Consider the following 13,306-nt stretch of genomic DNA (forward strand, 5'->3'; position numbering starts at 1 on the left):
AGGGAAACGGCAATAAAAACAGAAGAATGGCAGCATATTTTTTTTCCACAGGTTTATTTATTTTTAAAGGTGAACAATTACCAGCTGCATCAAAAGATGTCACAACAACAATCATCCACTTCCACACACCTCTAAGCTGCTTTCAGACTTACTATCGCCTCTAACACGTTTCCTTTTGGGAGTGCGTGCAATGGACGGAGGAGTGAATCATCAGGTTACACTTTGACCAGCAGGCAGGTAGAAGTAAAGTGGCTGTCGACAGCAAAGGGAGGGGCAGGAAGAGGGATTCACAGAGATGTGTCACTAGCAGCAGTTATAGTCAAGAGAGGTTTCGTAAACGGTGAGCAGGCAATAAGGCAGCTGGTCACACTGCAGACAGGAAGTGATGAAACGCCGGGGCACGGCCACGAACACCAAAACGATTCCAATGGAGACGGACATGCGGAGCACTAGAGGAGCGCACAGAAACATACACATAAACCTTTAAATCACCTTTATTCCTGGGTGGAAGCACTTTCTAAAATCACACAGACGCTTATCAGCTCTGTGCCATGCAAATACAAGCCAACACTACACCAGGTGAAGTTACAGGGAGCTGATGAGTGTCAGAGGCACAGACAGAGACGCTGCTGCTCTACGCACTCCTGAGGTGAACACTGTTGTGTCAAAGTCATGGCTAAGGGAAGAAGGGAACGAGCCTGTTGCATATGTGCTTTGTAGTCTAGGCAGAGACTTATTGCAAGTATAGTAAGGAGCTGTGGGGGTGAATGCATTTTTATTGTGCAAAATGCTCAATTTTGCACTCTTGTGGCAGAGATTTGTGAATAATTCTCATAAAAGGAGGAGGAGGAGGAACAGTGCATCCAAGAAAACAGCTGCACAAAACAGAGAACCCAACAATTTAGACCAACAAAAGGAGCAAAGCAAAATAATCCAACAGAAGTTTTGAAATTAGAAATATACGCTAACCACCAAAGAGGACAAAACTTTTTGGCAATGAACAGATTTGCACGAAGATTTTACGCTTCAGGTGCAGCAGGTGTCCCTTTCCGAGATGTTTGTCTACCTGCTCTTTGGTGCCTTCGGGTTGAGCCTGAAAGGCCGTTTTCCTGAACCGCAGCACGACCCAACAATTGTCAAAAGTGAATTGGAAAAAAAGAAATTCAGTAAATTTTACAATATTTGAGGGGTGTATTTAGCCTCTTGTTTTACCCATGATTCACATTTAAATTATTCTAACATTCACAGTGCTTAGATTTAACCTATGATTAATCGTTTCTAGTCTTCATTCTACACTGGATGCTGGCAACTACTTCACTCTAAATATCTAAATTTTAGTAAGATTATGCTCCCCAAATCATGTCAAACTGTTTAAAGGGGGGAAAAAAACAACTAAGTTTTATATTGGAGTGCATGGAAGATCTGCCAAACAAACCCTACCAAGACAGAAGAATAAAAGCCACAACCCCCCATGTTTGGCTGAGCGGTGCTGCACCTTCCCCCCCACCCCCTTAATCCCAGAGCTCGAACCGGTGTCCGTCACACTCCCTCAGACGGGCGCTACTTGAGGAAAGAGTTGAGTTTTTGTTCGATGTTTGTGAAGGAATCGTCGCCCAAGTAGTCGATCTGGCCCGCTTCCCAGCGCTGCTTCCTCTCCGCTGACGAAAGCCTCAGGGAGGGAGGGGGAGGAAACCTGGGCTGCTCCCTCGCGTCTTCGTGACGTTCGCCCTGAAATGCAGACAAAGCGAGAGCGAGCCGTTTAAAGAAACCTGACCAATACTTTAAAAGGACTGTTTTTCTCTGCCACTTTGCTTTCCCTCAGCAAAACCTCCCCCCTCCTGCTTCTGGCTGCTGCTCAGATTATGAGTGCATGAAGATATTTGAGCCTAAATGCCAAAAATACAGAAAATAAATGATCCAAGCAAGTAAAGCATTCAAGACTTTTGACACAAATTGTCTCATCTTTCCCAGTTAAACTAAATACAATGAACATGTTCCTTATGAAGCTTATTCTAATGAAATATCATTTAAAAAAAGTAAGATTGAATTTTTTTTTTTAAAAGTTTGAGAGAGAGAAAATGAGTAAAACAATGACTTTGATATGATATATTGTGATCAGTTCATACAACAGCTCATCTAATTAGTTTTCTTTTCCAAATTTTTCATAACGCTAAAGTCATTGACCTCCAGCAAATTAGCAGAAGCTCATCACAGCGGTTTCTTCAAATAATCTGCCTGGTCCCATTAGGGATGGAAAATAAAATATATGTTTAGTTTAAAGTATATGTTCATCTTTATGAAGAAATGAATTATTCTAAATTGAATTACAAATATCATACCATCTCCACACCCACTATTTACTGTGGAACCCCCTGCCCCAAAACATCAGGACCATCAAAATAAAGTGGCACCAGGGCTTCCTTATAACTCAGAAAAGGTCAAGAGAACTGCAAAGTTCATCGCCGCTTTCACTGCAAAGGATCTGTGACTGTATTCATCAAACAGCTTGGCAAAAATTCACACATTCTAGAGCAAAATGTGAAGTTTGTAACCAAAACTAGGCGTCATCTTGTGTCATCCGTGCTGCGTATTTTCTGGTGTGTAGCTCCTCAGTAGCTACCCCTCATATTGACACCATGTGGGGTCAATAATCCATCTACATTCAAATCTTAGCCTTCTGAATTGTAAACAAACTGTGACATGATTCCCATCAAGAACCATAGGACAAAATGGGTCACCATGTGTTAATAAAAATCCATCTTACTGGTGCGTCAAGAAGTCGGCTGGTGGCCTGATTCGGCCAATTTGCAGCTCGACTGGTCAACAACAAAATTCCAGTATTTTTCCCTTTCAATGGTTGCACCATATTCACAAACAAACACCACCCCTCTTCTGTGGTGAAGTTCTTACAGAATGAGGACTTAAATACATACGTGATACGCAAGTGGCAAACTTTAAAGAAAAAAAATAAAACAGGGCAGATGTAAGGGGCAAAAATGTAAACAAAAATCTTGTTTTCTAAAGGAGGCATGTTAAATGTTAAAAATCAGGTAGATGAGCTTCAGCATGATGCAACTAATTCTGCCCATCAAGGAGCAAGCTGTGTCTGGAAATATTAGATTTTGGAAATCTGATTTAAATAAAAACATTTATGACACATACGGCAATTCAGAGGGTTGACCTCTTGTTTTGCTCACTATGTACATTAGTAAAACATTAGCAATGTAAACAGAGATACTCACTATCAAATGCTGAAGACAAATAAAAGTGTCAACCCTCATGATTTTATTTTAATCCATTAGCAACACTCCGTTTATCGTCACTACACACTCAGTGTGACATCACCTCTGCTCTTAAAATGAATGACCCTCATGACGGAGGCTGGGAACAAAAATATTTTGACCACAGTTTAGACAGTTCTGAAAGATAATGTTTCTGCAGGTAAAAGCTTTATAAAAACAATAAAAAGGTTAAAAATATATATAAATCTGCAGCAGAATTTGATCATCGAGCTTTCGTTCTGTTGCCTTCATGGTTACGTTAATTAAATTTGAACCATGGTCCAAAAAAAATTTAAAAAAATATATTTTCTTGCTGCTAAAAAATTGCAAAAGGATGAATAATTAAAAATGAAATTAAATAAAAAAAAAATATTGAAGGAAGCTAACATGACATTGAAAATACTTGCTAAAAGTACTATAAAAAAAAAAACATTTCTTCCCTGAGAAAGTGCAGAGTCACTTTCCTCTTCTGGTCGCCTGTATAAACTTGACAGTCTGGCGCAATCGGGCCCAGCTCCAGACGAACAGAAAAAGCTCTGGGTTTTGGCAGTCCCCCTTCATGTGACTAGCAACTATTTCACTACAGGGTCGTTACCACATAGCGCCTTCCTACCTCCCCTGCTGAGCTACTGAACAGAGCGACACCAGCAGCAACAAACTTGACTTTAGGCAACAGACAATGCTGAGGAATGTGGGCTTAATCATTCTGCTCATGCTTTTTTTTTCTTAATTCAACTACAACATTTACTACAACACTTTTATAAAAATGCAGCCTTAAAGAAAGCATGAGAAAAAACAGCATCCAGTAATTTGAGGGTTTCGACATGAGACGATTTTGTAACATGCTGCAACAAATTTGATACATGACACATTTATAGGCATCAGCATCATTGCTTCATTCCAAGCATATACACACACACACACACGCCCACACACCACGGCCAGACCTGGCACCGTTCTGTTTCTCATTCACACCGGCACGTACAGGACTGCTCTGGTTCACGAAGCCGCTGCTGAACGGGGCGTCGCCGTACGCCTTCTGCAGCAACGGCAGGACGGCGGCGGCGTACAGCTGCCACCACTGGAGCAGGTAGTTCGGGTGCATCTGGCACGGGTCAGGGGAGACAGAGTGACCTCTGACCTCGCCTCTCTGGGCGTCGTAGGAGTAGTTCCACGGCTTCACTTTGCCCAGAAAGTGCACCACCTTCGCGTCGTGACCGTACCTGTTGGTGATCGCAAAGGAAAAGACAGTCGTTAGCAAACATAATGCTGTGATGCAGTTTGCCAAGTTGCAACCCTAATGGGCACAAAATGCGTTTGTTTCTTTCTCTAACAGCCATAACCTGGCAATTCCATTTTACATTTGTTTACATTTTTAAAAGCCAGAAAAAGAATCAGAAAATTTAGTTACATTTGACTTTTTTTTTTGTCTTTTTTAAATATAGATCCATATTAAGAACTAATATTACTTAACACCCATCGTCACATTGTTCCATTTAACCGTTTCTCCATGAACAAATCAGATTCTAGGGTTGCTTACATCTGTGAAATTTGTAGAAGAATAAACATTTCTCAAACAAAAGAAAAAAGAAAAGAAAACTAATGGCTTTGGTGGATACACATCTTGATAGGAAGCCAGCTACTCTTAAAGTGTAAGAATAGAAATAACCAAAAATGGCCAACCCTCTTATTTTTATTTTCAGAGATCACAAGAAAGCACAGTCTATTACTTTGATAACTGAATGTGTTGATATTTGACCAACAAGAATATTGTAGTACAGATAAAACTAAAACATCACATTTTATCTTCTTCAGAGCCTCTAAGGTGAGCAGGTTAATAATGTCATGGTACTTTTACCATTTATAAACATCCACTAATCAGCAAACTACAGCTCAGTTCAGTCATGTTTGAGGTGTCGTGGCTGCAGTTATTTTTAGTGGGGGTTGACATATTCTTCGCTCTGCATGTATCCACGTGGGAATAACTTGCAAGGTTTAGCAGCAGTTCGGATCATTTCTGACGCCAACAGACACAAAACAACCAAACTGTTACAAGGTCAAGTGGAAAAGACGCGAATCGCTTTATGTCCGGTTTACGCAGCGATCCCAAAGCTCTGTTCTGTAAAATGTAGTTAATGTTTGCTGTAAAACAAACAGTTTTACTGATAATTTTACCGCCTGCCTCTAATTTCTTAAAAGTATTTATTTTTTTTTAGATGGAGCAAAGGTCAGCCATTAAAGCTGCTGGGGCAGAAATATTATTCATGATGCAGAAGAGTGGACTTGGATCAAACAGGTCCACATTTAGTACCGTATCAGACGGTATTCACTTCAACACGCACAATAACGATTCTCATGAGGAAGCTGCAGAAAAGGGTCGGCCTTTGTTTGGAGTTCCACATAACCTCATGTAATTAAAACCCAAACCACCGACACACAACTATGCATAAGGAGCTGAACTGAACTGACCTTGGCCAGGCTTCAAATCCCCCAACAAGAAGTGCAGTTTCACAGTAAGATCTCCAGAAAGAGCTAATTATATGAAAACAAAACCTGAAGCCAGGACTCATGCTGCTCTTGATTTTTCTTTCCTTCTTACGTTGTTGAGGTAAATACTTTTACTCTGCTTCAAAATATATATTTCTTTGTCCGTATCACTTTGTTTTTTCACATTACAACCACAAACTTTAAGGCATTTTGTTGTGATTTTTCTCAATAGGTCAGACGTTTCTGTCTCAAGTTCAACACATTCGAGTTTTATAGTGTTCTTCTGCTAATGACCGCATTACGCAATCTGGGCGCGTTAACAGCACATCTTAATGTTGCAGTAACACCTGCCTTCGAGGACTAGTACGGTATTTAAATTTTTTATGTTTCTGGTTGTTGTTTTTTTTTTTTAACAAGTGCAGTTGAGAAACCAAAGCAGAAATTCATTGTAAGGTGGAAGCAATAGAACAGGTGGTACTCGTGTTTTCTTATTTACACAAATCTGAGAAGCGTGGCATCAAAACGTTAAGAGTGCTCTTCGGTTTTAGTTGTGCTACACATATGGCAGTTTCTCAAAAAGTGACATTTTGGTCTCATCTGACCAGACCTCCCTCTTCCACATTCGAGTGCCCCCTCCCACACAGATCGTGGCATTTTGAAAACAATGTTTTCCCTGCCCGCCACACTTTCATAAAGTCTACATTTGCCAGCCAGCAGTTGTCCTGTCAGCAGATTCTCCGTGAAACCTTCACGGTTCCTGCAGGTCGAGGGTGTAAACGGTTTTGCGAGACACCATGTCATGTCTCGGTGTGTGTAATTGAAACGCGTAGGAGTGAGCACTGACTGTTTGAAAGCGGGCAGGTAGGAGTAGATGGCGATGCTGCTGAGGTTGTAGATAAACGGGAGGTGTTTGGAAATGTCCGCCGTCGCCCAGGTGTTAAAGTAACTGTTGAGAACGCCCTGATCTCCACCTGCAGACACACCAAACCCAGAAGAGGTCCGATTTATACTCACACGGTCGTGCATAAGAGTCAGAGCACAGAGCATGTTGTACATGAATTATTAGCAGCACAAATATGCATTCTGTACATTCCCATATACTGGCCGCTATGTAAAAATAGAAGCAGAGAAGAAGCGCTGTCAACACATCCGCCATGCTGTCAGAGTCAACATTCAGTGACCATGTCAAGTGGGAATTGTCTCAAACATTAAGCGCTAATGTTTGCAGTTAAGCTACTCACTTGTACTGTGAGCTCATTTCTTCAGCTTGCAAAGAATATTGCATTATATTTTCATATCTAGAACATTTCTGCATAGGATTCAAAGAAGTATCGTAGCAGTCCTATAAAGCTTCTGCAAACCTAATGAGGCAATGTTTACTTTCTCATACGTTACTGCAAAATTGCAATGGCAGGTGAGCGCTCTTTATATCAAAGACTTCTCCCTCTTAAAGTTAAGACTTAAATAGCCATCATCCACAAAGAATTTTTGTTTTCAGCAAACAAGAGTATTTTATTATCCATATCGGGTGATTTTTCTCTAGATCTAACAGCTGAATAAGCAAGCACAAGGAAGCCCGTCGTCTTACCCTGCAGTCCACTGGCACCATTTTACTTTCGCCAAAAGTAAAATTCTTTGTGGATGATGGCTATTTTGCTCTTAACCTTTTGGTTACGGCAGAAAGTGCCCGGAGAAATAATGAACAATAAAAATAAAAAAATCCTGAGGCAATTGCGGGTGTCTGCTGTGCGCAAGCATGAGGCATCTACTATACGAAGATATGCTTTTAGTTTTTATGCACCTACTAATAATTATAATAATAGTTGGCTGCCACAAGAGTTTAATTTCCTCAGTGTCTGAGCCAAGTATATGAACATGTGTTTTGGTGCAGCTGTTGTTGGATTGTATATCAGTGCTTTAGCTCCTCCAGTTCACCATATTGGACTGAAGGGACTTTTTAGGGTCAAACATGTGAGAAAAACTGTAAACTGACTTGGAGTGTTAGTGAAATGACAGACCACGTCTTCAGAACAACATTTTGAGATCTTCATTAATGTACTGAAGTTCTGAGTAAAACGCAAACTGATTAAATTGAAACTTTTATCCGTTTCTGTCCACTACATTTTGAACAGTACGAACAGGACGCACTGGATTTATTTTTAAGCTCAAAATAACTATATTAAATGAAGAATAAGTTATGCTACTGTGACAAAATAGCTTGGTATCTGCTGTCTTCCAAACGCTCACCATCAAAGCTGCCTTTTTCAGTGCAGAACTTAAGCAGCTCTTCATGCGTCTCTTTGGACGGCCTGAAGACAAAAACGCCGGAGTTGAAACAGTCTGGCCAACCAGGATCCGGAGCTGCAGACAACTCTTCCCTCTCGAAAAGTTCATCTATGTTGGACAGCACCTGCAAACAACAAAACACAACAGAACATAATTTACAAAAAAGAAAAAAAACCTCCTCAAATGCGTTTAAAATGACATATTGAGAACAGTGGAAGTCTAAGAAGAAAATGCATACGAATCACTTTAAGCTTTAAACGTATTGTTTTTCTTACCAGCGTGTCGGCATCCATGAACACACATTTGCTGTACTGCAAGAGGGTCCAGCAGTGCAGTTTGGTGATCGTTACGCCCAAGTCCGGCCGCTTCATCAGAGCCAGATTAGCTGCGTCGCACGAATCCATGACGTCCACCATGATCACCTCGTCAAAAACTGAGTGCAGCGCATCCCTAAAGCACAAGCAAAGGGAATCATGCCAGCATGTGTAGTGGAGACGGAGAAAAAGCAAACCATGGGGCCGTCCGTTACCTGCAAGGCTCAGCAACATGAGGTCCAATGAGTGCCACCAGTTTCCGGGTTGTGCTGTGGTTCCGTAACGACTGGCCAAGAACCATTGCTCCCTTGGCGTAGTTGTCGTTTGTGGCTAAAGTCACAAAAGCTTGGTCTGCTTTGGAAAAGAATAAAAAATGAGATTAGTTCAAGTTCTGCCGACTTGCCCGGAACGCCAATTTTTCAAAGCCACTCCATCTAGGTGCCTAAATGCAAAGAGTTCCCGTCAAGCTATTGGGCGATTTGCCAGTTGTGTTAACAAGCAACTCAACAGGTGTACCTAATAAAGTTTGCAGTGAGAGTGTAGCATTACACAACAACACTGTCATTTTAAATCATCAGAGCAGCAAGTTCAGAACTGCAGCCCCACCCCATTCTGCCTCAGTTCACTTAAATCAGCAATTTTAGTGGTAAAGTAATGGATTAACCATTAAACATGCATGACTATAAACTAAAATAAATCATATTTAAACTACACAGTTTTAAAAAAAAAAAAATTCTAAATACTTATTGTACTAGCAATAAAGACTAGTAAGTAAATCAGCTCTTTCCCTCTCTGGGAATAATCCGATATACATTTTTGTCTTTTATCCTCATCCTAAAGACATAAATCAGCTCTTTAACCCTGATGTTATGTTTTTAATCAGTGTTTAATGAGTTCACATTTTATTCCATAAGCACCACGGGGGGTATTCTGTGTTGCTCTTGGAGTTAAAGCTGTCCTGAAGCCAGCAGGCAGGGATCATCAAGATAAATGCTTCGGTTGATGGGGACTTTTGAGAAACCCGATCTGTGTGGCTGTGTCGCACGGTTGCTAAGGTCCGATCCAAGGAACTATAAATCGCCTATCAAAAGGCCAGTGTGTAAGAGCGGGAGCCGCCTCAGAAAGGAGAAAAAAAAAAAAGAAAGAAAGAGAACAAGCAGGAAGCATGTGCTGCGCTACCACAGCGTTATCTGTGCCTACAGTAAACCTCCTGACCCACTAAGAGCTTAAAACTGGTTAAAAAGATTAATACACCCTTAATTTAAACTGGGCTTATAATTCAGTTTGACCACATAATGGACGCTTTGTACAAAAACTACTTTTCCACACATAGAATATATTTTATTATAATAGTTTCAGTGCTTTAACATGCTAGTAGTAAAAAAATTACACTCCACAGGATGTTGCCAGGTCTGATGGGAAAAAAAAAAAAACTAAACATTGAAGCCACACTGTGCTGCACGTCCACACCATGAAGCAATTACATCACATTTATTGAAAAATACCATTGAACAGGAAGTTACTCATGCTCTCTTTAGAAATAAAAGCATGCAAATAACACGTCGAGGTGTTCAAGTGGAGCTAAAAAGTGAACCGGGTCGCATTTTGAAATCGGCATCATTGAACCGAACGACCTCCATTCGTGGTTTTCTCGCCACCAGAAACGTTACAACTTGAGAGATGACATCATGTCTCCAATTTGTGGTTCACGATTAAAGAATTACACAAACCATGCATGATAAGATTTGAAACCAACTCCCCAATGTTGCATGCTGCAGTCAAATTAGTGGTGAGGACCAAGAGAAAGGGATTGTTTAGGCACATGCAGATGCATGATTTGATAGCAGTGTGGGCAGTTTTTGAACCTGGCAATGCCTTCCTTCTCTGAATAGGTACAGCGAAACACCAATCTGCAATCGTTCCCATCATCTACAAGAAGTGGCCTCCAGGTAATACAGGCGCCAGCTTGCAGCAACAGTTGTTACATTTGTGTGATTGACAGTAAATATGGAGCAGCAGTCTTTCAGACCGAGTTAAGCTGACTCATGTTTATAAAGTGAAGTACTCAGCTTTTGGTGACACGGGTAAGCAAAATGTTCTTCCACGTTCACCAAAGGTTAATTTAAAACAAGGTGACTTGTGAAGAACTTTGATATGAAGCATTTCCAATTTTATTTCAATCGTGGGCATGGGCTGGCATGTTTTGGTATTTGAGCTAAATAAAAAAATCTTAAAGGTACTTTAACAAAAAAAAGAAAATGTAAAAAAAAAAACCATAGCACTCATACTCCTGCTAAGATAACATGTCTACTGCAAATATGCTTTTTATTATTATTATTATCATCGTAATATATTGATGTACTTCAAACCAGGGGTGTGTAACTCCACTCCTCGGTCTACAATTATTTCAAATACAGCCTTAATTTATATTCCCTTAAATAATCATGCAATGCAAAAAACAAGCCACATCAAGAGGCAATACTCTAAGATAATTTCAAACTATGTAATAAAACGGTTGCCTTGTGTCAGTCAAAGCAGCAAAGGAAGTGTTTAAAGGAGAAGATTTGATCTTTTATAGAGAGATGGGCTGATAATTGTTGGTTAATTCATTGTGCTTTAAACAATGACTGTCAGTGTTTTATTGATTTTTTTTTTCATCCAAACTCCCCAAAATGGCTTCTTTGTTGGAGCCATCTGACAGGCAGTGCAAAGCAACCTGTGCTGAAAGAGCATTGCTCAGTTATGGAGGAAACCCTGGAAAAATACTAGGAAAAGTACAAACTAGTTCTTGATTTTAGTGAGGATTCACAGTTGGTAGTCCAAAGTCTCAAGGATTTGAGTTCTAAATTTTATTTTACTTTTTTGCATACACTGAATGGATATACACTATATTCTAATTGTTTCCAAAAACAACAACAACAACAAAAAGAGACAAGCAGTGTGCAACCAAACACTTCCACTCCAGAAACATCGGACATAACAGCAATCTTTGCAGGAATAGTTTTGTGTTTTGAAGTAGAAATACTTTCCACTATAAGTTTGTAGAAATGCAAGTAGATTCTCAATTGTGCTGTGCTTTGGGTTCACAATTATATTTTATATAATAGTTATAAAACAGACAATGTTTCAGAAATCCTATATTTCTCTGTGAACAAGGCCTATACACCTTGAACTTGATCTGTAACTTGGTGCAAATGTAAAATAATATTTAATGCTCCTTAGAGCAAATTTGAAGATCAAATCTGATCATTTTACAACTTGTGTGTTTTTGTTGTTGTTTTTTAAATTAGTGTAAAGATCTGATGATAAAAGCATTTCAACGAGCTCTTCATAATACCAAACTTTCCAAACCGGATGTGCTGCCTCCGAGTGAATCTAACTTGACTTTGGTCCAAGTCGTTGCAGCAACTCATCGATTTCAAGCATCAAAAATCTTTTGAAGGATCTAAAAATTTACGACATTATCAGTCGAAACGAAGCGCTTCACCGACGCCCTCACGAGAGGAGCCGGGAGGGCATCAGCAGGTGTTTTTTTTTGTTTGTTTTTTTTTCCATGACGCTTCCTAAAGTCGCGATATTTCAGGGGTTAAAAAAAAAGACAAGCAGTTCGCGCAGCTCCGGTCCGGCCCGGAGAGAGGCCGAGGTCCGGATGCGATGTACCGTGCAAGAGAGCATCCCGAGCCGCGCGTCGTCTCTTACCCGACATGGTGCGCTGAGGAGAGTCCACCGGGGAGTTGGAGGTCGGGATGGGGCGGACGGCGGGTTTGCAGTGCGAAGGGCAAAGGAGCAGCAGCTGAGAGCAGTCAAACACAGGAATTAAGCCCCACATTTTCCGGCCCATGTGACCGCTGACATCTGCCACGCCCCCTGCGTTTGTTTCTTTCAGCGTAAGACCGTAATTAATTTTAGTACGTAGGCACGAAACGAATAACATCTCGCTAACATATCCCGATAATATCATGGGAAAAATATATATATATATATATATTAATTTGAGTAACTCGGTTAGACGCAGTTTGATTTATTTTGAAGTAGATTATCACTTTCAGTGATTACTCACTATTCAGTTTCAGACAGTTCATATATGACATAAGGCCAATTAAAAAACAAAAAGCGATTGATAATGTATAGGTGTTAGATTGTTACCATGTGACTGCTTACAAAACCATCAATAAGGTTGCTGCATGTTTACATTCATTTGTACTCAGTGTTGTTGCGCAACACCCCCCCCCTTCTTTCTGTCTCCTCTCTCACTCTCTACTTCCTCTTCTGAGAGGGGAGATGTGCTACCAGCTCTCCTTCTAACGGGTTAATTGAGTTTCCTAAATCTGCCGGGATTTACCCTGTCCAGAACTGAAGTAAACTCTGTTTAAGCTGGTTTCGAGAAACGATTCGCCTGGTTTTCTGACGGCCTACATCCAGGTGTCCCACCCTTCTTCCCCCTGTGAATTAGCCAGACTGAGCAGCCTACAGCCAACTAGTTTCACAGAGCACACCTGTTAACGGTCGCTCGTTCTCTATTTTACAACTTGCATTTGTTATTGAACCAGGTAGGTTTTAGTGACTCGGGCGAGTCCCAAGGATGACGTTTTAAATTTGGGCTACCAGCAACTTAAAAACATTTTAAACTTTTTCCTCTCCAGAATCAAACATCATAGCTATTTTACAACCATCAAAGAACTTTAAGGTGACTCATTAACTGAATGTCCACAACATCTTTTAGATTTTCTTTATGCTAAATATTTTATTAGTAAGGCATTTTTGCAAGGGTCAGTACAGCTTAATTCAGTAGCAGAAATAATCAAATAAGTAAAATTAATCATCTAGTCTATCTTTCCCTACTGCTGATACTGAGAACTAAAAAAAAGGGAACCTTTGAGAGAGACGGACGGAGTTTGACGTTTCGAACCCCAGACCTGGCCTGATGATGAAGAAGAT

At 40.4% G+C, this 13,306-nt stretch overlaps 1 protein-coding gene across 3 annotated transcripts; it reads right to left on the minus strand.

Moving 5' to 3' along the window:
• Nucleotides 1-35: 35 nt before the first annotated feature.
• gyg1a (glycogenin 1a) lies at nt 36-12,224 on the minus strand. 3 transcript variants are annotated; one of them, XM_032546611.1, is made up of 7 exons: nt 12,068-12,224; nt 8,584-8,719; nt 8,330-8,504; nt 8,016-8,178; nt 6,613-6,739; nt 4,267-4,504; nt 36-1,728 (listed from the first exon to the last, which is right to left on the minus strand). In XM_032546611.1, the coding sequence occupies exons 1-7, from the start codon at nt 12,207-12,209 to the stop codon at nt 1,561-1,563; spliced, it is 1,149 nt and encodes a 382-aa protein (XP_032402502.1). In that variant the 5' UTR covers nt 12,210-12,224; the 3' UTR covers nt 36-1,560. The 3 variants fall into 3 exon arrangements, with proteins under 3 accessions (XP_032402502.1, XP_032402501.1, XP_032402503.1); XM_032546610.1 differs by having other exon boundaries at nt 8,584-8,722; XM_032546612.1 differs by having other exon boundaries at nt 4,229-4,504; nt 8,584-8,722.
• Nucleotides 12,225-13,306: the final 1,082 nt, after the last annotated feature.

This window comes from Xiphophorus hellerii, chromosome 19, assembly GCF_003331165.1.
Source record: "Xiphophorus hellerii strain 12219 chromosome 19, Xiphophorus_hellerii-4.1, whole genome shotgun sequence".
In the NCBI taxonomy this organism is placed as follows: domain Eukaryota; kingdom Metazoa; phylum Chordata; class Actinopteri; order Cyprinodontiformes; family Poeciliidae; genus Xiphophorus; species Xiphophorus hellerii.